Source organism: Jaculus jaculus, chromosome 4, assembly GCF_020740685.1.
Source record: "Jaculus jaculus isolate mJacJac1 chromosome 4, mJacJac1.mat.Y.cur, whole genome shotgun sequence".
In the NCBI taxonomy this organism is placed as follows: Eukaryota; Metazoa; Chordata; class Mammalia; order Rodentia; family Dipodidae; genus Jaculus; species Jaculus jaculus.
Genome location: NC_059105.1, coordinates 148,398,164 through 148,423,239, shown reverse-complemented (window position 1 = coordinate 148,423,239; position 25,076 = coordinate 148,398,164). Strand labels below are relative to the sequence as shown.

At 41.0% G+C, this 25,076-nt stretch overlaps 1 protein-coding gene across 2 annotated transcripts in view; it reads left to right on the top strand.

The window, feature by feature from the left end:
* Pros1 (protein S) overlaps positions 1–25,076 on the top strand; it is an 81,746-nt gene that overhangs the window by 51,569 nt on the left and 5,101 nt on the right. For both annotated transcript variants that reach the window (XM_045148137.1, XM_045148138.1), the window contains exons 13-14: positions 21,362–21,510; positions 24,534–24,759. In XM_045148137.1, coding sequence (XP_045004072.1) covers positions 21,362–21,510; positions 24,534–24,759 — 375 coding nt within the window. The remainder of the gene's footprint in view (positions 1–21,361; positions 21,511–24,533; positions 24,760–25,076) is intronic.

The following is a 25,076-nucleotide window of genomic DNA, read 5'->3' as shown; positions in this document are numbered from 1 at the left end:
CCTGGTGCTTGCTTCTAATATTCTGCCATCTGCCGTCAGCCTTCACTGGTGCTGGTGCCATGTAGTTTGGACGTGCAGCTAAATAAGCTATTTTTTTAAATACACTACCAAGCTTTGGATATTACTTTTTAAAATAGCACTGGAAAATGTGCTAATAAAATTAAACTTTTTTGGGGGGAGGGGCTGGTTTGGTAGAGATTTTTCTCTTATCAACTACTGAGCTATTAAGTTTTCTACAGCCTAAGTAAAGCAGGGACTCTTGTCAGATTGGGGACACACTGATATCAACATGTACCTTCACATGTGATGTTCTGTGAACATCCTTGAGCATGCATACTTGTATCTATGAGGTTAAGACCATAGGAAAAAATATTAAAATTAGAACTTTTTGATAAAAGGTCATATAAATCTGTAATTATTATCATAGGATTGATTACTTTTTTTTTTTTAAAGTAGAATCTCTCTCTAGCCCAGGCTGACCTAGATTTCACCATGTAGCATCAGGGTGGCCTTGAACTCATGGTAATCACTTCCTAGTGCCATCATGCCCGTCTTGATTACATTATCTTTCAAAACATTATCAACTTATATCCCTACTGACAGAAGGAGAAAGATTCTAATTTGTTTCCAATATGATAATTCAATATTAAATTATATATAGATTTTAATATTTTCCCAATTTATTGCCCTATTTATCCGGCACATTCCATTCCTGGATTTAACCAAGACAAACCTTTGTAACTTTCCTCTCCAAAAGTGGGCAAACTGTATTTAGGTGCAGAGTCTGGAAAGGTGAGAGAGCGAACTCCTGATGCCCTATCTCAGGAGTGGGCTAGTTGCCTCTAGCAACAGCCTGAGAATAAAAGAAACTGACAAGAAGTTTAGCTTAAGTGATTAGTAAACCTACTGCAGCTGCTGTTGCCATTGCTCCGATGGTACTGCAGGTAAGCTTCCTCTGCAAACAGGCATTCAATGGCACTTTTATTGGGCAGAAGAAAAAGAGTAACATGTGAACAAGTAATGCATCGTATGAGAAAACAGTAAAGAACTTTTGATTTTGGATAATCCTTAAACATTTATTAAAGGAAGGGATTTAGGAGTGTGAACTGTTGGATGCTGCTAATCCAGAAGACACATACAAGTTGATCAGAAGAGCAATCACATTAAATCCATCTGGTGTTACTGAGCTCATCGTCTTGCACACGAGGATCAGCACTTCGTTCACATGTATGTTTGCTCTGAGTCTAGCCAGGCCTTTGAGACAAGGAACATAGAGCATATCTTAAGATCAGTTGGCACCTCTAAACATTGCTTGTCAATATTTGTCATCTGACCTGTTCAAGCCAAAGGTACACCAAGACAGAGGAAACCTAGTTACATTGCCTTAGATGGGTAATTGTAAGATTAACTTCAAAGAAGTTACAAGTAAGGAATTTAGCATCTCACAGCAATAATAGCACAAAAGCTATTTGTAAGGTCCGTAAGAAATATTCCAAGTTCTTTTTAAAAAAATTTTTTTTGTTTAGTTTTATTTATTTATTTGAGAATGACAGACAGAGAGAGGGAGAGAGGGAGAGAGAAATAGAGAATCGGTGTGCCAGGGCTTCCAGCCACTGCAAACGAACTCCAGACACGCGTGCCCCCTTGTGCATCTGGCTAATGTGGGTCCTGGGGAATCGAGCCTCGAACAGGGGTCCTTAGGCTTCACAGGCAAGCGCTTAACTGCTAATCCATCTCTCCAGCCCTCCAAGTTCTTTTCCATAGTTCACTCCCATGTTTCATTCCCATAGTTCATGCCCACAGCTTGTTTTAATAGTTCATCCTTGCAGTTCTTTTTGTTTATTGAAGAAGAGGCATACTGATGGGAGTTATCTCAGGTTGCAATGGTCTGGTCAAGCAGGAAGGATCTAGAGGGGCAGCATGGGTCAGCGTCACCTCAGTAGAGCCAGCAGAGGGTGGACAGGACTGTGAGTCATGTTGCTCTTGTGGCTACTGTCCCATGTGGTGGAGTTCTTGCTAGGCAATTGACATTAGTATGGCTTTACCAGTCTTGCTGGGATCCAAATATGGCCTGTGGAATAAAGTGTAGAGGCAGTGCTTCTACCCCAGGTTATGAGAGGTATAGCTCCTTGCCCTCGGTTAGGCCCTTGAGGAAGACTATGAGTATAGATAAAACTTCTTGTGTTTATGATTTTTTTTTTCCTGTAGGTGTTGAGGGGAATTGAGATGAACAATTTAAAGAAAAAAATCAAAGTACAAGTTGCTTTAGCAAGCTGCTCTTGAGCAGTGAGTCCTTTCGCCCCCACTTTTTGTTTATGTATTTGATTTTTGGCGCTTGGCTTTCTGGGCCTGGGTTACCTGACTTAGTATAATACTTTCCAGGTCCATCCATTTTTCTGCAAATTTCATAACTTCATTTTTCTTTACCGCTGAGTAGAACTCCATTGTATAAATGTACCACATCTTCATTATCCACTCATCTGTTGAGGGACATCTAGGCTGGTTCCATTTCCCAGCTATTATAAATTGAGCAGCAATAAACATGGTTGAGCATGTACTTCTAAGGAAATGAGATGAATCCTTTGGATATATGCCTAGGAGTGCTATAGCTGGGTCATATGGTAGATCAATCTCTAGCTGCTTTAGGAACCTCCACACTGTTTTCCACAATGGCTGGACCAGATTGCATTCCCACCAGCAGTGCAGAAGGGTTCCTTTTTTTCCACATCCCCGCCAACATTTATGATCATTTGTTTTCATGATGGTGGCCAATCTGACAGGAGTGAGATGGAATCTCAATGTAGTTTTAATCTGCATTTCCCTGATGACTAGTGACGTAGAACATTTTTTTAGGTGCTTATATGCCATTCGTATTTCTTCCTTTGAGAACTCTCTATTTAGCTCCTTAGCCCATTTTTTGATTGGCCTGTTTGATTCCTTATTAGTTAACTTTTTGAGTTCTTTGTATATCCTAGATATTAATCCTTTATCAGATATATAGCTGGCGAAGATTTTTTCCCATTCTGTAGGTTGCCTCTTTGCTTTTTTCACTGTGTCCTTTGCGGTGCAAAATCTTTGTAATTTCATTAGGTCCCAGTGGTTAATCTGTGGTTTTATTGCCTGAGCAATTGGGGTTGTATTTAGAAAGTCTTTGCCAAGACCAATATGTTGGAGGGTTTCCCCTACTTTTTCCCCTAGCAGTTTCAAAGTTTCTGGTCTGATGTTAAGGTCTTTAATCCATTTGGACTTAATTCTTGTGCATGGCGAGAGAGAAGAATCTATTTTCATCCTTCTGCAGATATTTATCCAGTTTTCAAAACACCATTTGCTAAAGAGGCTGTCTCTTCTCCAATGAGTATTTTTGGCATTTTTATCGAATATCAGGTGGCTATAGCTACTTGGGCTTACATCTGGGTCCTCTATTCTGTTCCACTGATCTACATGTCTGTTTTTGTGCCAGTACCATGCTGTTTTTGTTACTATGGCTCTGTAGTATAGGTTAAAATCAGGTATGGTGATACCACCAGCCTCTTTTTTGTTGCTCAGTATTATTTTAGATATTCGAGGTTTTTTATGATTCCAAATGAATTTTTGGATTGTTTTTTCTATTTCCATGAAGAAAGCCTTTGGAATTTTGATAGGGATTGCATTAAATGTGTAGATAGCTTTAGGTAAGATTGCCATTTTCACGATATTGATTCTTCCAAGCCAGGAACAAGGGATGTTTCTCCACTTTCTAGTGTCTTCTGCAATTTCTCGCTTGAGTGTCTTAAAGTTCTCATTGTATAGATTCTTTACTTCCTTAGTTAGGTTTATTCCAAGGTATTTTATTTTTTTTGATGCAATTGTGAATGGGAGTGATTCTCTGATTTCATCCTCTGTGTGTTTGTTGTTAGCATATATGAAGGCTACTGATTTCTGTGTATTTATTTTGTATCCTGCTACATTGCTGTAGGTTTTGATTAGCTCTAACAGCTTGCTAGTAGAGTCTTTAGGGTCCTTTATGTATAGAATCATGTCATCTGCAAATAATGATAACTTGATTTCTTCCTTTCCAATTTGTATCCCTTTTATGTGTGTCTCTTGCCTTATTGCTATGGCTAAGACTTCCAAAACTATATTAAATAGAAGTGGAGACAGTGGACACCCTTGTCTTGTTCCTGATTTTAGTGGAAAAGCTTCCAGTTTTTCCCCATTTAGTAATATGTTGGCTGTAGGCTTGTCATAAATAGCCTTTATTATATTGAGATATGTTCCTTCTATTCCCAGTCTCTGTAGGACTTTTATCATGAAGGGATGTTGGATTTTGTCAAATGCTTTCTCTGCATCTAATGAGATGATCATGTGATTTTTGTCCTTCAACCCATTTATGTAATGTATTACATTTATAGATTTGCGTATGTTGAACCATCCCTGCATCTCTGGGATAAAGCCTACTTGGTCAGGGTGAATGATCTTTTTGATATACTCTTGTATTCTGTTTGCCAATATTTTGTTGAGAATTTTTGCATCTATGTTCATGAGGGAGATTGGTCTGTAATTTTCTTTTTTTGTTCTATCTTTGCCTGGTTTTGGTATCAGGGTGATGCTGGCCTCATAGAAGGAGTTTGGTAGGATTCCTTCTTTTTCTATTTCCTGGAAAAGCTTAAGAAGCAATGGTGTTAGCTCTTCCTTAAAAGTCTGGTAAAATTCAGCAGTGAAACCATCCGGGCCTGGGCTTTTTTTAGTTGGGAGATTATTGATAACTGCTCGGATCTCCATGTTTGTTGTAGGTCTATTTAAGTGATTAATCTCATTTTGATTTAATTTAGGTAGGTCATATAGATCAAGGAAATCATCCATTTCTTTCAGATTTTCATACTTGGTGGAGTATATGCTTTTATAGTATGTCCCTATAATTTTTTGAATTTCTCTGGAATCTGTTGTGATGTTACCTTGTTCATCTCTGATTTTATTAATTTGTGTCTCTTCTCTCTTTCTTTTGGTCAGATTTGCTAAGGGTTTATCAATCTTGTTTATCCTTTCAAAGAACCAACTCTTTGTTTCATTAATTCTTTGGATTGTTCTTTTTGTTTCTATTTCATTAATTTCTGCCCTAATCTTTATTATTTCTTCCCGTCTACTACTTTTTGGTTTGCCTTGTTCTTCTTTTTCCAAGGCTTTAAGGCGAAGCATTAGGTCGTTTACTTGCGACCTTTCTAATTTCTTAATATAGGCACTTAAGGCTATAAATTTACCTCTTAGAACTGCCTTCATTGTGTCCCAGAGATTTTGGTATGTTGTGTTCTCATTATCATTTGACTCTATAAATTTTTTGATTTCCTTTTTGATTTCTTCATTGACCCACTCATCATTTAGTAGTGTATTGTTTAGCTTCCATGATTTTGTGTATGCTCTATAGCCTTTCTTGCTACTGATTTGTAGTTTAATTCCATTGTGGTCAGATAGAATGCAAGGAATTATTTCAATTTTCCTGAATTTGTTAAGATTTGCTTTGTGTCCTAATATATGGTCTATTTTAGAGAATGTTCCATGTGCTGCTGAAAAGAATGTATATTCTGCAGCCTTTGGATGAAATGTCCTGTATATATCTGTTAGGTCCATATCTTCTATGACCTCATTTAGTCCAGATGCCTCTCTGTTTATTCTTTCCCTGGATGACCTGTCAATTGATGAGAGTGGGGTGTTAAAGTCACCCACCACCACCGTGTTTGGTGTTATCTGTGACCTTAGTTCTAATAGTGTTTGTTTGACGAATTTGGGAGCCCCCATGTTAGGTGCATATATGTTTAGGATTGTAATGTCCTCCTGTTGGAGTGTGCCCTTAATCAATATAAAGTGACCTTCCTTATCTTTTTTGACTAACTTCGGACTAAAGTCCACCCTGTCTGATATTAGGATAGCAACCCCTGCTTGTTTTCTAGGCCCATTTGCTTGAAACACCGTCTTCCAACCTTTCACCCTAAGATAATGTCTATCCTTTGTAGAAAGGTGAGTTTCTTGAAGACAACAAATTGTAGGATCCTGCTTTTTAACCCAGTCTGCAAATCTATGTCTTTTCGTTGGGGCATTGAGACCGTTGATATTAAGAGATATTATTGAAAGGTGTGTATTTATGTTTGCCATTTGTGTGTGTGTGTGTGTGTGTTACTGGTTCTACCTGTGCTCTCTTCTGTTAACTGGTATTTGAATATGGCTGGTTTTTTCTAGGTTCCTTATATGTGTGCTTTTCCTTTTGTTCAGCATGGAGGATTCTATCAAGTATTTTCTGTAGAGCTGGTTTTGTCTTCAGATATTCCTTTAACCTGCTTTTGTCATGGAATGTCTTTATTTCTCCATCTATTTGGATGGATAACTTTGCAGGATAAAGTAACCTTGGTTGACAGTTGTTATCTTTCAGAACTTGGAATATATCACTCCAGGCCCTTCTGGCTTTAAAAGTTTGTGTTGAATAATCTGCTGTAATCCTGATGGGCTTGCTTTTGTAGGTAACTTGATTTTTCTCTCTAACTGCTTTCAATATTTTTTCTTTGGTTTGTGTGTTTGGAAGTTTGAGTATAATGTGGCGAGGAGAGTTTCTTTCTGGGTTTTGTCTGGCTGGGGTTCTAAAGGCTTCCTGTATCTGTATTGGCACCTCTTTCCCAATTTGGGGAAAATTTTCCTCTATGATTTTGTTGAAGATGCCTACTATGCCTCTGGAGTGGAATTCTTCTCCTTCTACTATGCCCTGAATTCTTATATTGGATCTTTTCATAGTGTCCCGAATATCTTGAAATTCCCACTCATACTTTTCTATAAGTTTGTCTTTCTCTTTGTTGGACTGCATTAGGTCTGCCACCTGATCTTCTAGCTTAGATATTCTGTCCTCTCCCTCATCCATCCTACTGGTGAGATTTTCTACAGAGTTTTTTATTTCATTAACTGTATTCTTCATTGCTAGTAATTCTGACTGGTTTTTCTTTATTATTTCTATTTCTCTATTTATGTCTTGTATTGCCTTCTTTATTTCATTAAATTGGTGTCCTGCCTCTTCTTTGATTCCTTTGAATTCCTCTTTGAATTCCTCTTTGATTTCTTCTTTGATTGTTTTCATGTGTTCTTTGACCTCTTTGAACATATTTATAATTATTCTTTTGAACTCTTTCTCAGGCATTTCCTCTAACTCTTTCTCACTGGAGGACATTTCTGATGCATTAATACTTTTAGGTGGATTTATATCGTCTTGCTTTTTAGTGTTTCTTGTGTTATAATGTATATATTTTTGCATCTTGGATTAAGTTAGTGCTTGGATTTTCTAGCTAGCTGTGTATTCTTAGCTGTATCAATTGATTTGGTGTAAAATATTTTCAGGGTAGGACCTTAAGGTATTAGGTGTGGCTCTTAAGACTCTCAGAGTATCTACAAAGATGTTCTTAGGGGTTGAGTTTCCCTGCTATAGGAGTATTCAAGCAGGCTGAGTGGAATAATATACTGGTAGATTCTAAAATTTAGCTAAACACTGTACCCATTCCATCAAAAACAGCCCCGAGTATGTATGCAAGAGTAGTTATTATAATGACCAGATCCTCTATCAACAAAGAGGTTTAGATTTCTGGTCTGTTGAGGTATCCAAGTCAGCTTGTGACCAGGTGAGACCCTTCCCTGGTGCAATCCCAGTTACCTTGGGTGATTGTGGTCTCAGTCAAGTTGCTGCCTGGGTCGTCGGGCTGCTGTTCTGATTTCTGGAGCTGGGCACTTGCTTTTCCTACGGGGCAAACTGAGCCTCTGCAGCTGTTGTAGGTGCCACCGCCGGAGCCCCCACCACTGCTGAAGCTGCCGTTGTCGTGTCCACCGCTGCTGCTCACCCCGAAGCCGCTGCTCTCCTGGGTCCGCTGCTGCTGGGGCCACTGGTACCGGTGCTGGAGCCGCTGAAGTTGCTGCCAAATTCTGCTCCTGCTTGGGTCCCGCCGTCAGCCCAAGTTGGCGTGGCCGGGTCCCGGGCTGCTGCTGTGTTCGCTGGAGCTGGGTTCAGGCGGCAGGGGAGGGGAGGGAGCCGCGGCTGTTCTGGTTGTATCGTGTGCTTTTACCTCGCGGTCTGCTCCTCCCTCCGCTGCTCGCTGCCGCTCTCCCCTCACGTTTCCCGAGTTGCGGAGAGCGCGGTGTGAGGGGAAAATCCCGCACCTGGCTTGTCCTGCGGCTCGTGCCAAGAGTCCGGCGGTTTTCTGCCGCTCCGCGGTTGCGGCGGGTCGCTGAGCCGCCCCGGGCCGCTGTTCCCGCCTGTGCAGGCTCTGGATGCTCTATAACTCTTCCACTTCTCCGCTACCGCCTCAACTTCCTATACACCTCACTTTTTAGTAAAAGTGTGTATTTTGCTGAGTTTTTTTTGGTCTTCCCCCCCCAGGCTGTTTTGGCGTGGTACCTACGCCGCCATCTTAACCGGAACTTATGTATTTGATTTTTGAGTAGTGAATGAGCTTCTCTTTTAGCTTGTCCTTGGGGGGTTTTAGGAAATGTCACGAGAGTTATGAATTTCCCAAAGTTGACAAAAGAGGTATAAACTAGAAATATAAGCTGGACTGTTGTATGACTTAATTTGTTTTGGAATTCCCATAACAGAAAAAGTCCTTAGTAAATGTTTACAAATGGCTTGGGCAGATTCCTGTGATTGAGCAGAAGCAAAAATGAATTATGAAAAAGTATCAACACAGACATGAAAAAATTTGTAACAACCAAAGTGATTCATATATTTACATCTATTTGCCAAAATTCCCTAGAATGAAGACCTCTGGGTGGAAGGGGGTTATTCCCTTGGGGATGGAGATTTCTCGTGATGGATAGGACATTGTTGAGCTTGAACTTGTGATAATTGAAATTGTTTTTGCAAAGTTTTTGCTCCTTGGTGAAAAAGTGAATGAGAAGGAAGGAGTTGTCTGATGGAAGAGAAGCATAACTAGGTAGCCTGCACAATGATTGTCCTCTGTATGGGATCAATTGTGGTGAATAAAAATAAGATCAGTTCTTTTCATGAAGAAGGCTTTGAATAAGTGAAGAAGTAATTGGAGGTATGAGCCATGGTGGCTTGAAATAAAAGTAGACTGTTCCACAATGTCTCCTGAGCCTTTTCAGGTTTGTTATGTCTACTTTAGAGTTAAGCTCTCAGCCACTTCTGGATTCCTGCTTTGATGCATTCAGAAAGCCTCATTGTCTATCACAATCACCTGGCACAGTTGTGGCTTTCCATGAGAGCAGCACTCTTACATATTTTGCCAATTCCTCCGTGGTTTCACCAGGGCCCTGGATGATATACAAGAAGTGGTGGAGATTGAAATTATCTTGAGATTAGGAGGGATAGACAGTATGATGGTCTTTTCCAGTGAATTGGGTGTCTGAGTCCTGCCTTGTTGAATAAGACATTTAATTTTTTTTTTATTGACAACTTCTATACTTACAGACAATAAACCATGATAATTTCCTCCCCTTCCCCAGTTTCCACGTCACAACTCCAATCTCCACCATATCTCCTCCCTCTCTCTGTTAGTCTCTCTTTTATTTTGTCATCATCTTTTTTCTCCTATTATGAGGATCTTGTGTATATTAGGCCAATTTCTGTCTCAACAGTTGCATTGTAAGGAGTCGTACCCTTTGTTTGGCTCTTATATTCTTTCTACCACCTCTTCCACAATGGAACCTGAGCCTTGGAGGGTGTGATAGAGATGTTTCAGTGCTGGACACTCCTCAGTCACCACTTCTCAGCACTATGTTTGTTGCCTTTTCGGTCATCCCAGTGGTCATCACCATCTGAAAAGAGAAGTTTTTCTAACTAAAAATGAGAGTAGCATAGATATATGAATATGAAAATTAAAGGTAATACTTTCAGGGCAGCTTGGTGAAAATAATATATGCATTTAGCCAGGCAAGAGCAGGCTTTATACCCCTAAGGCTCATGACCTCCCCTGCCATAGGCTTATGATTAGGTTTTTAGTACCAGGCATGTATTCTATCCCATAGAGTGGGCCTCCTGTCCAATTTCAGAGCAGTTGGTTTCCCCTAGAGCAGACATGCCACTATCTGTCTGGCCAAACTTGAAGCTTACAGTGTCCACTATTTTCAGTACTTATGACCACTGTCTCCCATAAGGCTGCATTCAGTATAGCTTTTTCCAGCTTATACTCAGCTGGTCTACAGGGAGGAGGTTTTCCATCTCAGATCTAGCTTGATTTCTTTTCTTAGATATTTTACTTTTATTTATTTGAGGCAGGGGGAGAGAGAGAGAGAGAGAAAGGGAGAGAGAGAGAGAGAGAGAGAGAGAGAGAGAATGGACACATGACACATCAGGGCCTTCAGCCACTGCAAATGAGCTCCATATGTGTGTGTCCCCTTGTGCATTTGGCTTATGTGGGTCCTGAGGAATCGAACCTGGGTCCTTTGGCTTTGCAGCCAAGCACCTTATTCTCTCTCTCTCTCTCTCTTTTTTTTTTTTTTTTTTTTTGGTTTTTCGAGGTAGGGTCTTACTCCAGCCCAGGCTGACCTGGAATTCACTATGGAGTCTCAGGGTAGTCTCAAACTCATGGCAATCGTCCTTCCTCTGCCTCCCGAGTGCTGGGATTAAAGGCGTGTGTCACCATACCCGGCAAGCACCTTATTCTCTAAGCCATCTCTCCAGCCCCTCAGTTTGATTTCTCATTGACCTTGCCACCCAGGCATGTGAAGTCTTCAGCAATAAGGTCTCACCATCTGTTTCTCATGGAAAACCAAGGCCTTGGCAATAGCCTGTAATGTTTTGAAGGCAACAGGGACCTCCCTGGCCAACAATTTATTGGAAGGTATCCCATCCCTGGAACTGAAAGTTTTCTAGTAACAATCAGTAGCTTCTGGATGTACCATTACCCAAATAAAAGTAGGCTTTTATAGGTCTTATTCAGAATACCTTGAATTTTTATTGACCCATCTCCCTCCCTTCTCTTACTTAGTCTCTTCTCCTGGCCTCACTTAGGCTATTCCACTCCCTGTAATCTGTTCTTCTATTTGCATATATACAATACCATCCCCTTAAGCCATTCCCTCTCCTCCCTCCCTTATAACCTTTTTCTAGCTTACTGGCCTCTGCTACTGATTTTTGGTTCCAGCTCACACAAAAGTCTAAACATTTGTAGCTAGGATCCACATATGAGAGAGAACATGCAACATTTGGCTTTCTGGGCCTCAGTTATCTCACTTAGTATAATCCTTTCTAGATCCATCCATTTCCCTGAAAATTTCATAATTTCATTTTTTATTTACCACTGAATAGAACTCCATTGTGTAAATGTAGCACATCTTTATTATCCATTCATCCGTGGAGGGACATCTAGACTGGTTCCATTTCCTAGCTATTGTGAATAGAGCAGTAATAAACGTTGTGCAAGTATTTCTAAGGAAGGGAGAAGAGTCTTTAGGATATATGGCAGCGCTATGGCTGGTCATATGGTAAATCTATTTTTAGCTGTCTCAGGAACCTCCACATTGATTTCACAATGACTGTATCTGATTACATTCCTTACAACAGTGTAGAAGGGTTCCCCTTTTTCCACATCCTCACCAACATTTATTGTTATTTGTTTTCTTGATGATAGCCATTCTGGCAGGAGTGAGATGGAATCTCAAAGTAGTTTTAATTTGCATTTTCCTGATGGCTAAGAATGTAGAACACTTTTTTATTTTTATTTCCTTATTTATGTCTTGTATTGCCTTCTTTATTTCATGAAATTGGTGTCCTGCATCTTCTTTGATTCCTTTGATTTCCTCTTTAAGTTCCTCTTTGACTCCTTTGATTTGTTCTCTGACTTCTTTGAACATATTTACAATCATTCTTTTAAAATCTTTCTCAGGCATTTCCTCTAACTCGTTCTCACTGGAGGTCATTTCTGATGCATTAATACTTTTGGATGGATTTATATCGTCTTGCTTTTTAGTGTTTCTTGTGTTATAATGTATATATTTTTGCATCTTGGATTAAGTTAATGCTTGGATTTTCTAGCTAGCTGGGTATTCTTAGCTGTATCAATTGGTTTGATGTTATATATTTTCAGGGTAGGAGCTTGAGGTGTTAGATGTGGCTCTTAAGACTCTGAGAGTATCTACAAAGGTGCTTCTAGGTGTTGAGTTTCCCTGCTATGGGAGTATTCAAATAGGCTGAGTGGAATAAAACACAAGTAGATTCTAAAAGTTAACTAAACACTGTACCCATTCAGTCACAAACAGCCCCAAGTATGTATGCCAGAGTAGTTATTATAACAACCAGATCCTCTATCAACATAGAGGTTAAGATTTCTGGTCTGTTGAGGGATCCCAGTCAGCTTGTGACCAAGTGAGACCCTTCCCTGGTGCAATTCCAGTTACCTTGGATGAGTTTGGTCTCAGTCAAGTTGCTGCCTGGGTCGTCGGGCTGCTGTTCTGATTTCTGGAGCTGGGCACTGGCTTTTCCTGCGGGGCAAGCCAAGCCTGGCAACGGTGGCCCTGCAGATCAGCTCTCCCACTGGGTCTGTCAGCAGCTGAACCTTCTGCTGCTGGGTCGGCTGTTGTTGCCCCTCCTGGGCTGCTGCTTGGGCTGCTGTTACCGGTGCCAGAGCCACTGATGTTGCTGCCGAACTCTGCTCCTGCTTGGGTCCCGTTGTCGGCTCAGGTTGGCGTGGCCGGGTCCTGGGACGCTGCTCTGTTTACTGGAGCTGGGCTCAGGCGGTTGGGGAGGGGAGGGAGCCGCAGCTGCTCCGGTTCGCTCGCTGCTCCACGTGTTCTTCTACCTCGCAGTCTGCTCCTCTGCTGCTTACTGCTGCTCTCCCCTCACGTTTCCTGAGTTGCGAGAGCGCGGTGTGAGGGGAAGCGCCCGCACCTGGCTTTTCTTGCGGCTGGAGCTGAGCTTGGTGGCTTTCTAGTGCGCCCCGCCGCCGCAGCCGCCGCAGTTGGCCGAGCTGCCGGAGCCGCTTTTGCCGGCCGGTGCGGACTCTGGATGCTCTGGATCTCTCGTACTTCTCCGCTGCTGCTTCAATTTCGTATACACCTCACTTTTTAGTGAAAGTGTGTATTTAGCTGAGTTTTTTTGGTCTTCCCCCCCCACCCCCCAAGCTGCTGTGGCATGGTACCTATGCTGCCATCTTAACTGGAAGTCCTAGAACGCTTTTTTAGATGTTTATATGTCATCTGTATTTCTTCTTTTGAGAACTCTCTAGTTCCATAGCACATTTTTTTTTTACCATTCATTTTCTTTTTAAAAAATTTTATTTTTACTTAAGAGTGACACACACAGAGAGAGAGAGAGAGAGAGAGAGAGAGAGGGAGAGAGGCAGATAGAGAGAGAGAATGGGTGTACCAGGGCCTCCAGCCACTGCAAATGAACTCCAGATGTGTACACCCCCTTGTACATCTGGCTAATGTGGGTCCTGGAGAAATGAGCCTTGAACTGGCATCCTTAGGCTTCACAGGCATGTGCTTAACTGCTAAACGATCTCTAGCCCTTGTTTTCTTTTTCTTTCTTTTTTTTTTTAAATATTTTCTTTCTTTATTTGAAAGAAAGAGAGAAGGAGGGAGGGAATGAGAGGAAGGGGCAGAGAGAGAGAGAGGAAGAGAGAATGGGTACACCAGGGCCTCCAAGCCACTACAAATGAACTCCAGACACATGCACCCCTGTGCATCTGGCTTACATGGGTCTTGGGGAATTGAATCTGGGTCATTATGCTTTGCAGGCAAATGCCTTAATTGCCAAGCCATTTCCCTAGCCCCATTCTTTTTCTTTATTAGTTATGTAAATACTCAGTTTGAAAATAGCACATATTGATACCATTTAATCCTCATCCATGCCCTTCCCCCTCTGAAGGGACCCTCCTCTTTGGGGATGCCAGTTATCCCCATAGGGACTGTGGGTCATGCATTGTGTGGGTAGCCATCAGTTAATGGAGAAGAGTCAATGTCTCTGTGCATAATATCCCAATTTGTGGTTCCCAATTTGTAGCAATCTTTCTGCCTCCTCTTCTGCATATTTCCCTGAGCCCTGCTGGGTTCATTTTAGGTCTAGTTCAGTGATGAGGTCTCGGGAGCCTGTGTCTCTGGACCTCTGGTTTGGTAGAAGTTGAGTATTCTCTGTATCTATCTCCTTTATCCTCGTGCTGATAACCAGGTTCTCCAAGAAAGCAGCACCCTTGCTCATTTCCCCAATTACTTTATGGTTTAAGCTGGGGACCTGGTGAGGTATGATGGGCTGATTTTCTCTTCAGGTTCTGCCTCCATCTGAAAAAGAGAAGCAGATCCTCTAGTGGAGAGTGAAGTCAGACCTGGATAAATGGGATAACCATTATTAGTTTAGAGTGACTTTAATAGGTGTAGGCTCTCTGGCAGCCCAAGATTGGTGGGAGCTTGATGTTGGAGAGTGAACTCATTTTTTGTATATGATTCTGACTTGTTTCCAAGTTTCCAACTTGTTTCCAACTATGAGTTCCGTTACACTGAGCTAATCCATTACCAAATTCTAGAGCAGTTGGTTACTCTTCATGGTTGTGTGTCACTATTGCCCTTGTGTGAGCATCACGTCAGGTTGTTTGCTGCTGAGTAGCTTAGACCATGAGTTTCTTGGACAGATGTTGGCTATTTCCCCCCAGTAGTTCATGTAGCACCTTCTGGCACTAGACAAGCTAGCTGTCCGGGGACTGACTCTCTTCAAGATTCCAGCCAATTCTCTCCATGTTCTGTACTGACAGCATATGTTGTCTTCGGTAGTAGGGTCTTACCATTAACCTTTGGTGAGTAATCAAGTTCTCTGACAGAAGTCTCTCTCATCAACAGCTCATTGTGGATGTTAACTACATCTCAGTACTGGGAGTTACAGACCAGCACCAAGGGAAAAGAAGGAAGAAAAAGATAGGTAATATAAAATAGAAACAGAGAAAAGAGAGAGAGAGAAAAAAATAGGAGAAAATTAAGGTTAGTCTTCATCATCCACTCTCCAGACCACTTTGATTCAGGTGATCCCTCCAAGGATCTGATGAAGGTTCAACCTTTTAGTCTGTCTTTCAGGATATAGGATTTTATGGTACCAGTTTCATTTGGGTCCAGTTTTGTGTCCTCCTCATCCTTACCTTCCCCTCCAGCCCCACCCTCCCTATTGTCTAGTCCTTGAGATGTCTACTAGGTAGGTCAGCTTCTTGGGCAGATACAGTTTAGGAGCCACAGATGAGTGAGACCATGCGACAATTATATTTCTATGCCTGCTTGAGTTCTCTGAGAATGATCTGTTCCAAGTGTTAGTAGATAGAGTACAGGAGATTATTTCAATTTTCCTGTATTTGTTAAGATTTGCTATGTGGCTTAGTTTATGGTCTTTCTTCATCCATTCTACTAGTGAGACTTTCCACAGTTTTTTGTTTGACTTACTGTATTTTTCAGTGCTAGTATTTTTTTTTTTTTTTTTTGGTTTTTCTTCAGTATTTCTATTTCCTTACTCATGTCTTGTAATGAACTCCTTATTTCATTAAGCTGGTTTCCTGTGTTCTCTTGGAATTCCTTCAGGAGTTTATTTCCTTTTTTTTAATTTTATTTATTTGTTTATTCATTTTTAATTTGTTTTCCTTTGTTTCCTTCTTTGATTCCTTTGATTTTTTTTTTTTAGTATAGATAAAATGATCTTAAAAAAAAAATCTTTGTCAGGCATTTCATCTAAAACAGTCTCATTGTAGGTCATTTTGATGGATTTATAATATTTGGTGGGATTGTACTGTCTTGAGTCTTTCTGTTACTTGTATTATAATGTAATGATTTTTGCATCCTTTGGTTTTCTAATTATCTGTGATACTTTTAAAGTTGGAAATACAGCTTTATGTACCTTCAGAGTAGGAGTTTAAGGTGCAAGTGTAGCTCTTATACTCCAATCTAAACTCAGAAGTCATCCTAGGTGTTGAGTTTGCTGTGCTGTTTAGGTATTCTAGTTGGCTGGGTGGAGCAATTTAATTGCAAGATTCTAAAATTGAACTGAGCAATATACCCATTCAATAAAAACCAGTACCGAATATGCAAGTGTGGGGATTGAAACAAACAGATAACCCCATAAAGCCAAAACCTCTAAGGGTGTGTGTTGCTTTACACTCTGCATCCTGTCAGCTGAGAGTTTGAGATTTCTGTTTTGAAATGGCTTCCAGGTCAGCCTGGGTCTGAATCAGACCCTGCTCCCAATAATGACAGAAGAAAAAGACAAAGGCCCTAAGCATCTGAAAGCATTAAAGGCAACAGTAGTCAACCCCCCATTACAGCGTAGTTGAGAATGGTAAATCCAACCAAGAATGTGTAACCCATAACCTGCCCTGACATGGAAAGAGAGGTTAGCACTTCCAGTGTAGGCCTATGTACCTGCGTTTTTTGTCAGTCAGCCTTGTTACCTTTTGGGGTGGCTTCCAATTTCACCAATGCTGAGTGCCCATCTCAACCCCCCTGTGTTGTGCTGTGGAGCTGTTGCTCTGAACAGCTGTGCTGGATGCCCTGCCACCAGGGGCTGACGGTGTTCTCTGGAGGTTCATGGTTGTAATTGTTGGGGGATGGGAGAGCGCAGGAAGCCTGGAGCACTGGAAATGCTCAGCTGGTCCCACCTCTATTCCCTTCAACTGGTCTCTGCAGTTTCCCCTTCAAGTTTCTTGACTTTGCAAGGAGGCTGATGAAGTGGGAAAATCCCCTTGTTTGGTCTTTGCTCCTGCAGCTCAGTGCCAGCTGGGCACACGGATCCACATGGATTGGGGCCACAAGTGCCTCAGTGTGACTGTGGCTGGTTTACTCCTTTCTGGTAGATCTTTCTCCTGCTTCTCAGCTGTGGCTGATAAAAACCTATATCCCTTCACTTTTCAGAACAAAAGTGTATTGTGCTATAGTGGTTTTGCTTAATTACCCCCTAGGCTGGTTTTGTGTGACTCCTGTGCAGCCCTCTTACCCGGAAGTCAGGACACATTCTTTGTTAGTTTTAATTACAAATTTTCTGTTTAGGTGTGTTAAAAAAGAACAACCATTTCATAACAGCAAAACAAGGAGTTAATTGTCCAGTAGCTACTGTAAGGGAATGAGGACAATTAGAAATGAATAAACAGAGAGGTCAGTACAGGCATGTGAGAGAGAGCTGCTTCTGTTTTAGTGCTTGAGCTACTAGGTGCTTTAAGGCAAGAGGGGTCAAAGTATGCAGTTAGATCAGCAGCCCCTTTAAGAGATGCACACAGGTGTGAAAAAGGCGCACTTGGAATTCCAAAGGAAGGTCTGACCCAATTTAGGGTCCCTAAAATTTTTTGTAGTGTATTTAACATTTTCTCTTTTGGTACAGGGGTGAAATATGAAAATGAACTAGGGGAGCAACCTCCAGTGTTCTATCTTTGGTTTAGGCTTTGAGAACTAGCATCCTTATCTGTACAGGGGTAGGCTTCGCAAGGTTCTTGTTCACCCCTTTGCCCTTTGACAGGGGCTGACGTTCTAGCTCGTAGGCCTGAAGTATCTGAGATCCTCAGATCTAAAGGCTTGTCAACTCCCTGGGTGTCTTTCAGAGACCAGGGCCTTCTGTTTCTCATTGGTGGCCCCTTATAGCCTTATGTCTTTCTTCAACCTCAGCTCCTCTTTCCTACAATGTCTATTTCCACCATCCCTGTTTCTGCACCGGCACTCTCCCAGATTGTTTAGCTGCCTCTTGGTCAACTCTCAAGCAGTTGACTACATTGGTGCAAAGGCCTGCTTGTCATAGCCAGAGCAACTATGTTTGCACCAATCACAGCCTCGTCTTTCTAGCATGGGTCACACCAATTCCTCTGAGACATCCCCAGGAGATGTGCTCCAGCTCTGACCTAAGTGGAAATTGTTGCAGGGGCTGCTGGAAGTCACAGAGGCTTGTGACAGAAAAAGTCTCTTAGAAAAGAAAACAGCTTTAGCTGAGGCTGCATCCTGAGGAGCCAGAATAATTGGCTGTAATTGGTGTACAGTTGTCTCACGGTGTCTGTACAGTGTTCAGAATGGTACAAGGATAGTCTGGCTAGCTGTTTGAACAAGAGTACTTTTTAAAATATTATTTATTTATTTATTTGAGAGAAGAGTACTTTTTGCTTAAGGCAGGCAGATCAGTCAGGGGGAGCCCAACAGTGGCCAATTAGAAGGCAAATTGACCAAAGCACAATCTGCCCAACACCTTTGCTTTCTTAATAGAAAATGAACATCAGAAGGAGCCCTTACCATAAGAGCCTAAAGAAATTATATTAACACTAATAATGATTTTAAAAGATTTTTGTACTGTCCTTATACTTGCTACACAGGTCAATGTGTACAGTGTTTTTTATTAGTGCTTAAACTCAGTGCTCCAGGGACAGGTGTGTCTTACCCTGGCTCACATCTGTGTGAGCAGGACATGCTTACAGCTGTTGTAATTATAAATCCAGGCTCTCTGTGAACCCTGGGCCTCAGACTATGTAATTCTTCTGCTTTTCAGTGAAAGAAAAGGTATGATCCATGCAGGGCCCTCTTCCAGCATCTCCCTGTGGAATGGTCCCTAATTGTTTCACTTCCTGTGTTTTATCTTTTTGCTAAGAGTTTGTTATTTGAGATGTTACTGCAGGCTTTAAGGAAAAGTTATGTCTTAAATATATCTATATGTAGATTGAAAAAACATTTACTACTCTTAAGAAAGAATCTTAGGTGGATGATTTCTAGTTTATTAACATTCATTAATTAATAGAATGTTTGACATTAGCTCTGTTCTGCATATGCAAACTATTTACTATTTTAAATGGGCAATTATGGAACATAAAGAAAAAAACTCAAGTCCACAATGATTTGTTCACAAATACATTTCTAAAACAAAATAAAAATGAAGCCCGGTGTGGTGGCTCATGCCTTTAATCCCAGCACTCGGGAGGCAGAGGTAGGAGGATTGCCGTGAGTTCTAGGCCACCCTGAGACTCCATAGTGAATTCCAGGTCAGCCTGGGCTAGAGTGAGACCCTACCTTGAAAAATCAAAAAAACAATAAAATTAAAAATAAAAATAAAGAAATAAAAATGAGAGATATTTTATTGTTATAAATTATTTTGTGGATAACTTGAAGGTACCTACATTATAATTAATATTTAGGATTTACATTATTACTTCAATCCATTTGTACACTTTAGTTTGAGTTTGTTAGTATCCTGCATTAACATTACTTGCTTCATGATGATTTTATATATCCACTCAGCTGAGTAAGAATTACAGTGAGAAATCTAGATCATTATATGTGGTTACATGGAAGAAAATCTTGTCAAAAGAAAAATATTTTCTCCATTCTTCTACACCCCCCCCCTCCGTTTTTTGTTTTTTGTTTTTTTTCTAGGTAGGGTCTCGCTCTAGCCCAGGCTGACCTCAAACTCACTATGTAGTCTCAGGCTGGCCTCGAACTCACAATGAATCTCTTACCTCTGCCTCCTAAGTGCTGGGATTAAAGGCGTGTGCCACCCTGCCCAGCTGCACCCCCCTTTTTTTTTATCAAGTTGCAATTTGTATGGATGCATTGTGTGTTGTTACCATTATTTTTCTCCTTTCTGCCCCCACTCCACTGAGGACCCTCCTTAGTGAGATTGCTGGTATTCACCATGGAATTCTGGGTTATGAGTTATGGTAGCCGCAGTTGGTCACTGTGTGTGTGTGGGGGGGGGTAGGGGGGTTGCAATACCTCTGGATATTCCCTCCCACCCTGTGGCTCTTACATTCTTTCTGCCCCCCTCTTCCACTAAATTCCTGGAGCCATGATTGGTGTGTTTTATGTTTACTTTAGTGTTTAGCTCTCAGCAGCTTGTAGATTTCTGCTTTGGTGCATTTTGGGTGTCCTCTGTGTCTTTCTCCATGACCCTGGCACAGGCTGTCAGGCTCGCCATGGAGGCAACACTCTTGCTCACCTCACCCATTCCTCTGTGGTTTTTCCTGGGTCCTGGCTGATGTGTACTAGGGATGGTTATCTGATGACATGGAATTAGCTATCTAGTTTTCTTTCTTTTCTTTTTTTTTTTTTTGAGGTAGGGTCTCACTCTAGCTCAGGCTGACCTGGAATTCACTATGTAGTCTCAGGGTGGCTTCGAACTTGTGGCAATCCTCCTACCCCAGCCTCCTAAGTGTTAGGATTAAATGCATGTGTCACCATGCCTGGCACTTCTTTGCCCTTTTGAAGACTCCAAATGGTACTTGGGTTTTGTTTTATATTGCCTCACATTAAATCAGGAAGACTGCATTTACATTGTGAACTCATGAGATTAGTTAAGATAGCTATCTGTGAGGGCTGGAGAGATGGCTTAGCGGTTAAGCGCTTGCCTGTGAAGCCTAAGGACCCCTGTTCGAGGCTCGGTTCCCCAGGTCCCACGTTAGCCAGATGCACAAGGGGGCGCATGCGTCTGGAGTTCGTTTGCAAAGGCTGGAAGCCCTGGCACGCCCATTCTCTCTCTCCCTCTGTCTTTCTCTCTGTGTATGTCGCTCTCAAATAAATATATAAATTAAAAAAAAAAAGATAGCTATCTGTGAAGCTTAATGAAGGAATCTGTTCTGAGAAACCTGTCAGGTTCATCATAGTGCGGACATCATAGGAAAGACTTATGTAAACTGATCCAGCATCATTACTAGGGGACATGATCTTACTACATCATTATCATATGTGTGCTCCAGCATTAACTGAATATCATTATGTGGCACATGGCCACAATTTGGGGCCATTAACTCAATAAATCTTCATTTTCTGCTAAGAAAACAAAGTGGATGATGGGGTGGGTGAAGTGGCTCAGCAGTTAAAGATGCTTGCTTACAAGGTGGATGCTGGAATCATGTACTGTTGATTACCTGCATTCGATGTTGGTAGATGATTAACCTAGTAATTGGTTTAAAAAATATAAGCAAATATAATAGCAGAAGAGTCACAGAACAATTTAATGTCTCTGCTGCCAGACTATCTCCCACTTGCATACACTCATGTGGATCCTTCCAATTGCTATAGGATGAGGACTGAGGAAATGGTGATGGCCGCTATTCCCAAATTTTACCTCAGAAATATTACAGCAAATATGTCCAACATCTTCCTTGATGTATACTTTATGGCTCGATCACTTTGAGATTTAAATACTGGTGAATATGTATGCGAAGAAGTTCCTCTGAAGAGGAAAAGGAATCTTCATACCACATCCAGAATTCTCTTGTAGGAAGTATAAAACAGCAGAGGCACTATCTGCATTTCTCATTTATACCTAACAGAACTCACTTTGTGTTCCTTGGGTTATATAGATCATTGAGGAAAAGGACTGAAATCTTTAGTATTTGACAAAATGCCTTCATATATTAATCAGATTGCAATGATATTATTTTGTTCTGCTTTGTTTCATTGTTTTATACAGATAACATCAGCAATGTGGAGGGCTGGCAAATAAATATGACCTTGACTATTCGCCCATCTGCGGGCACTGGTGTTATGTTTGCTCTGGTTTCTGGCAAAACAGTGCCCTTTGCCCTGTCCTTGGTAGACTCCACCTCTGAAAATTCTCAGGTAACGTGACTCCAAATCTACATGAGCCTGCTATCTTTTCCTTTTCAGTTTTTAAAAATACATTTATTTGTTTTGATGTATGAGAGTGAGAGACAGAGACAGTATGGGCACAGCGTGGCCTTTTGCCACTGCAAACTCCAATTATATATGCCACTTTGTACATCTGGCTTCATGTGGGTGCTGAGGAATTGAAGCCAGACCAGCAGGCTTTGAGAGCAAGTGCCTTTAACTGCTCCAGCTCTACTTTTCTCTCTCTTTCCTCCCTTCCTCCTTTCCTTCCTTCTTTCCTTCTGTCCTTCCTTTCTTCTTTCTTTTTCTCTTTCTTTCAACCTAGGGTCTTGCTCTAGCCTCAGGTGGCCTGGAATTCACTATGCAGTCTCAGGCAGTCTCACAGCAATCCTCCTACCTCTGCCTCCAGAATTCTGTGATTAAAGGTTACTTTTCTTCTTCTTCTTCTTCTTCTTCTTCTTCCTCTTCCTCTTCCTCTTCCTCTTCCTCTTCCTCTTCTTCTTCTTCTTCTTCTTCTTCTTCTTCTTTTTTTTTTTTTGAGGTAGGGTCTCACTGTAGCCCAGGCTGATGTGGAATTCACTAAGGAGTCTCAGGGTGGCCTCGAACTCATGGCAATCCTCCTACCTCTGCCTCTTGAGTGCTGGTATTAAAGGCATGTGCCACCACTCCCGGCTACTTTTCTTCTTTTGAAATGGGCTTAAAAATATATGACTTAAAGGACTGATTTTGAAGGTAAATAATACAACTTTTATGTTTGGCATAGTATCTAGTATATCAGTAAGAACTTAATAAAAGACCATTACTGCTACTATTTTCTTGGATTGTTTCCAAGGTCTGAAATGAGAAGAGGTGGGGAGGTTCTAAAACCCTTTGCATCTAGAGTTATGATTAGGCTGCTTGGGGACACAAGACCCACACAGGCTGCTTGGAAACATTAGAGCACATAGAGATTCACCCTTCTTCCGAATCCATGAAACACCATGAGGATTTGTCTGTACTTACCAAATAGGAGTCGCTAACAATCCACGTTCAGACACTCAGTGTGTAGTTGTGCAGGTTTGTTCCTTCTCACGCTGTTACTCTTTTCTCTCATGAGTAATGTAGGGAAAAGGAGAGAAAACTAAAATGATTTGACTTGGTTTCTTTTTGGCAACTCAAATAAGAAATTAAAAGGAAGATCAGAAAAGATTTTTGGACACAAGGAAACACAAAACTTATCAAAAGGCCTGTGTTCTTCAGAATTCTAGAACAGTTAATAGCTCTGTCCAGGTCAGCCACTGTGCATTGGAACATTTTTCCACAAGCAGCTTATGTTTGGACCAACATTGGCTTGTATTCTTGCAGTTGTTTTTACATGCCGACAGCTGAGTAATGCCAACAGCACAAAAACAAAAGGAATGGTTCATTTTGTGTCTTAGAGGATGATTTAGGGGGAGTTTCTGGTGGGTGCATTTCTTTTGCTTTTTACTTTATGCTGTACAAAGAGATTATTAAGCTTGGGTTTCAGCTTTTTGTTTTAAAACAACTTAGAATTCCTATCTTTAACACTCCATCATGTTGAAGGAGGTTAATTCATGCCACATCTTTGATATTTATTTTTTCCTATTATGGGCTTTTCTCCATGCTTTTTTTTGCATATTATATTCCATTCTTAAATTCTATATGGGACATTTCATAAGAGTACCCTATATTTCTTTGATCACAAGCTTTTTTAATGAGCTAAGGATCTGGACAGTTATAACACAGTAAGAGATTTCCTCAAATGACCTATACTTGATAAGTATAGACTTTGCACTTAACATAGGTATTGTGTGTGTGTGTGTGTGTGTGTGCGTGTGTGTGCGTGTGTGTGTGTGGTATGTGTGCAGATATGCACTCCCCATGTGCACTTGTGCAGAGTCCAGATATATGGTGTCCTGATCCTCCATCACTTTTCCGCCTTACCTCCTGAAGACAGTCTTTAGCTGAACATGGAGCTCCCCATTTTCAGTTATATTGACTGACCACAGTGCCCCTAGGATTCTCCTGTCCCCATTCCTTTCAGTGCTGGCACTAGAGGCATGTGCACCCATACCCAGATTTTTACATGAACACTGAGAATCAAATCCAGGTCCTCACATTTGCATAGCAAGTACTCTTACCTGGCGAGGTGTCTCCTAGGTCCCTGGATTTCCTAAGAAATTATTTCAGAACCACTAGGTAAGCATTATACCATCTTCTTCCCATGTTGTCATTTTATTTTCTCAGCCTTTTTATATGTCCTCTAAACCATCTTAAGTTTTTCCATAAATCACTCTCAACAAGTTGAATACTTACTGGAACAGTCTGAAATCTTCAACAAAATAAAAACAGTATTAAGAGCACTACCAATGTTGTTAATAATGCAACCCTGTTGGTTTATTCACTTTTCAAAAGCCAGTGCACATTTACATTTTAGTTAAATCTGGAGTTTGTAAAGCTAATCTATGTCTTAAAATTATAATATTGTCTTAATTAGCAACATTTCATTTAAATACTGAGGCTCAATCATCATTTTTTTAACTTATTGAAATTTGGTTTTTGAGTTTCAATGCCAGAAGTGATTCTGGAGCTGGAGAGATGGTTTAGCAGTTAAAGAAACTTTTATCTAAACAAGCAAGAATTCATTATTTTATTCTGATAATAGTCTTGTAAGTTCAGTACTGATTCTTCAGTTTATGCATCACTGATCCAATATTTATTAGAAACTTGGGGCTGAGGAGGTGGCTTCCCTTCCCTAAGTGTATCTGGCATGAGAGTAGCATGATGAAGTCTAACAGCCCATGTTCGATTCCCCAATACCCATGTAAATCCATATGCAAAAAGTGGCACATGTGTCTAAAGTTTGTTTGCAGTGGCCAGAGGCACTGTGTGCCCATTCTCTCTCTCTCTCTCAATCTCTCTCTCATTAATAAAGAAATCATTATTTTAAAAAGTGATTCTGAAGTGGCATCACTGTTAATGCTTATTTACATGGAATCTTCTCTGTCCTTCAGAATATTCTGGTGTCTGTTGAAAATGTGGTTGTATCTCAAATAGAAGATGTAGATTTGTGCTTTGATCAGCAATTTAACCTACAAGTTCAAGTCAGCAAACACACCCTGAAGCTGTGGACGTCACATAGAAATGACATGGTATACTTAGGAGACTTTAAAGCCCACCTGGCTATCTTGGACATAGCAATGAAAGGAACCGTGTCCACTTACCTGGGTGGAGTTCCAGGTATTTACTTACTTTTTCTTAAAAAAAAAAATAACATCTGTTTTGTTTTGCTTAGGTGGGGGTGGGACAGTGGGGGAAGAAAGAAGGAGGGGCTGGGGATATAGCTCAGTCCATAGAGTGCCTGCCTAGTATGCATTAGTTTAATCTCCAACACAGCATAAAACTGCGCATGGCAGGAGGTGGAGGCAGAAAGATCAGATGTTCAGTCATTCTTAGCTACAAAGTGAGACCTGGACTACCTGAGACCCCATCTGAAAAAACAAACAAAAAAGTGACAGAATCCAGGTTTAGCACATCCTGAAATAATTAGAAGCTGT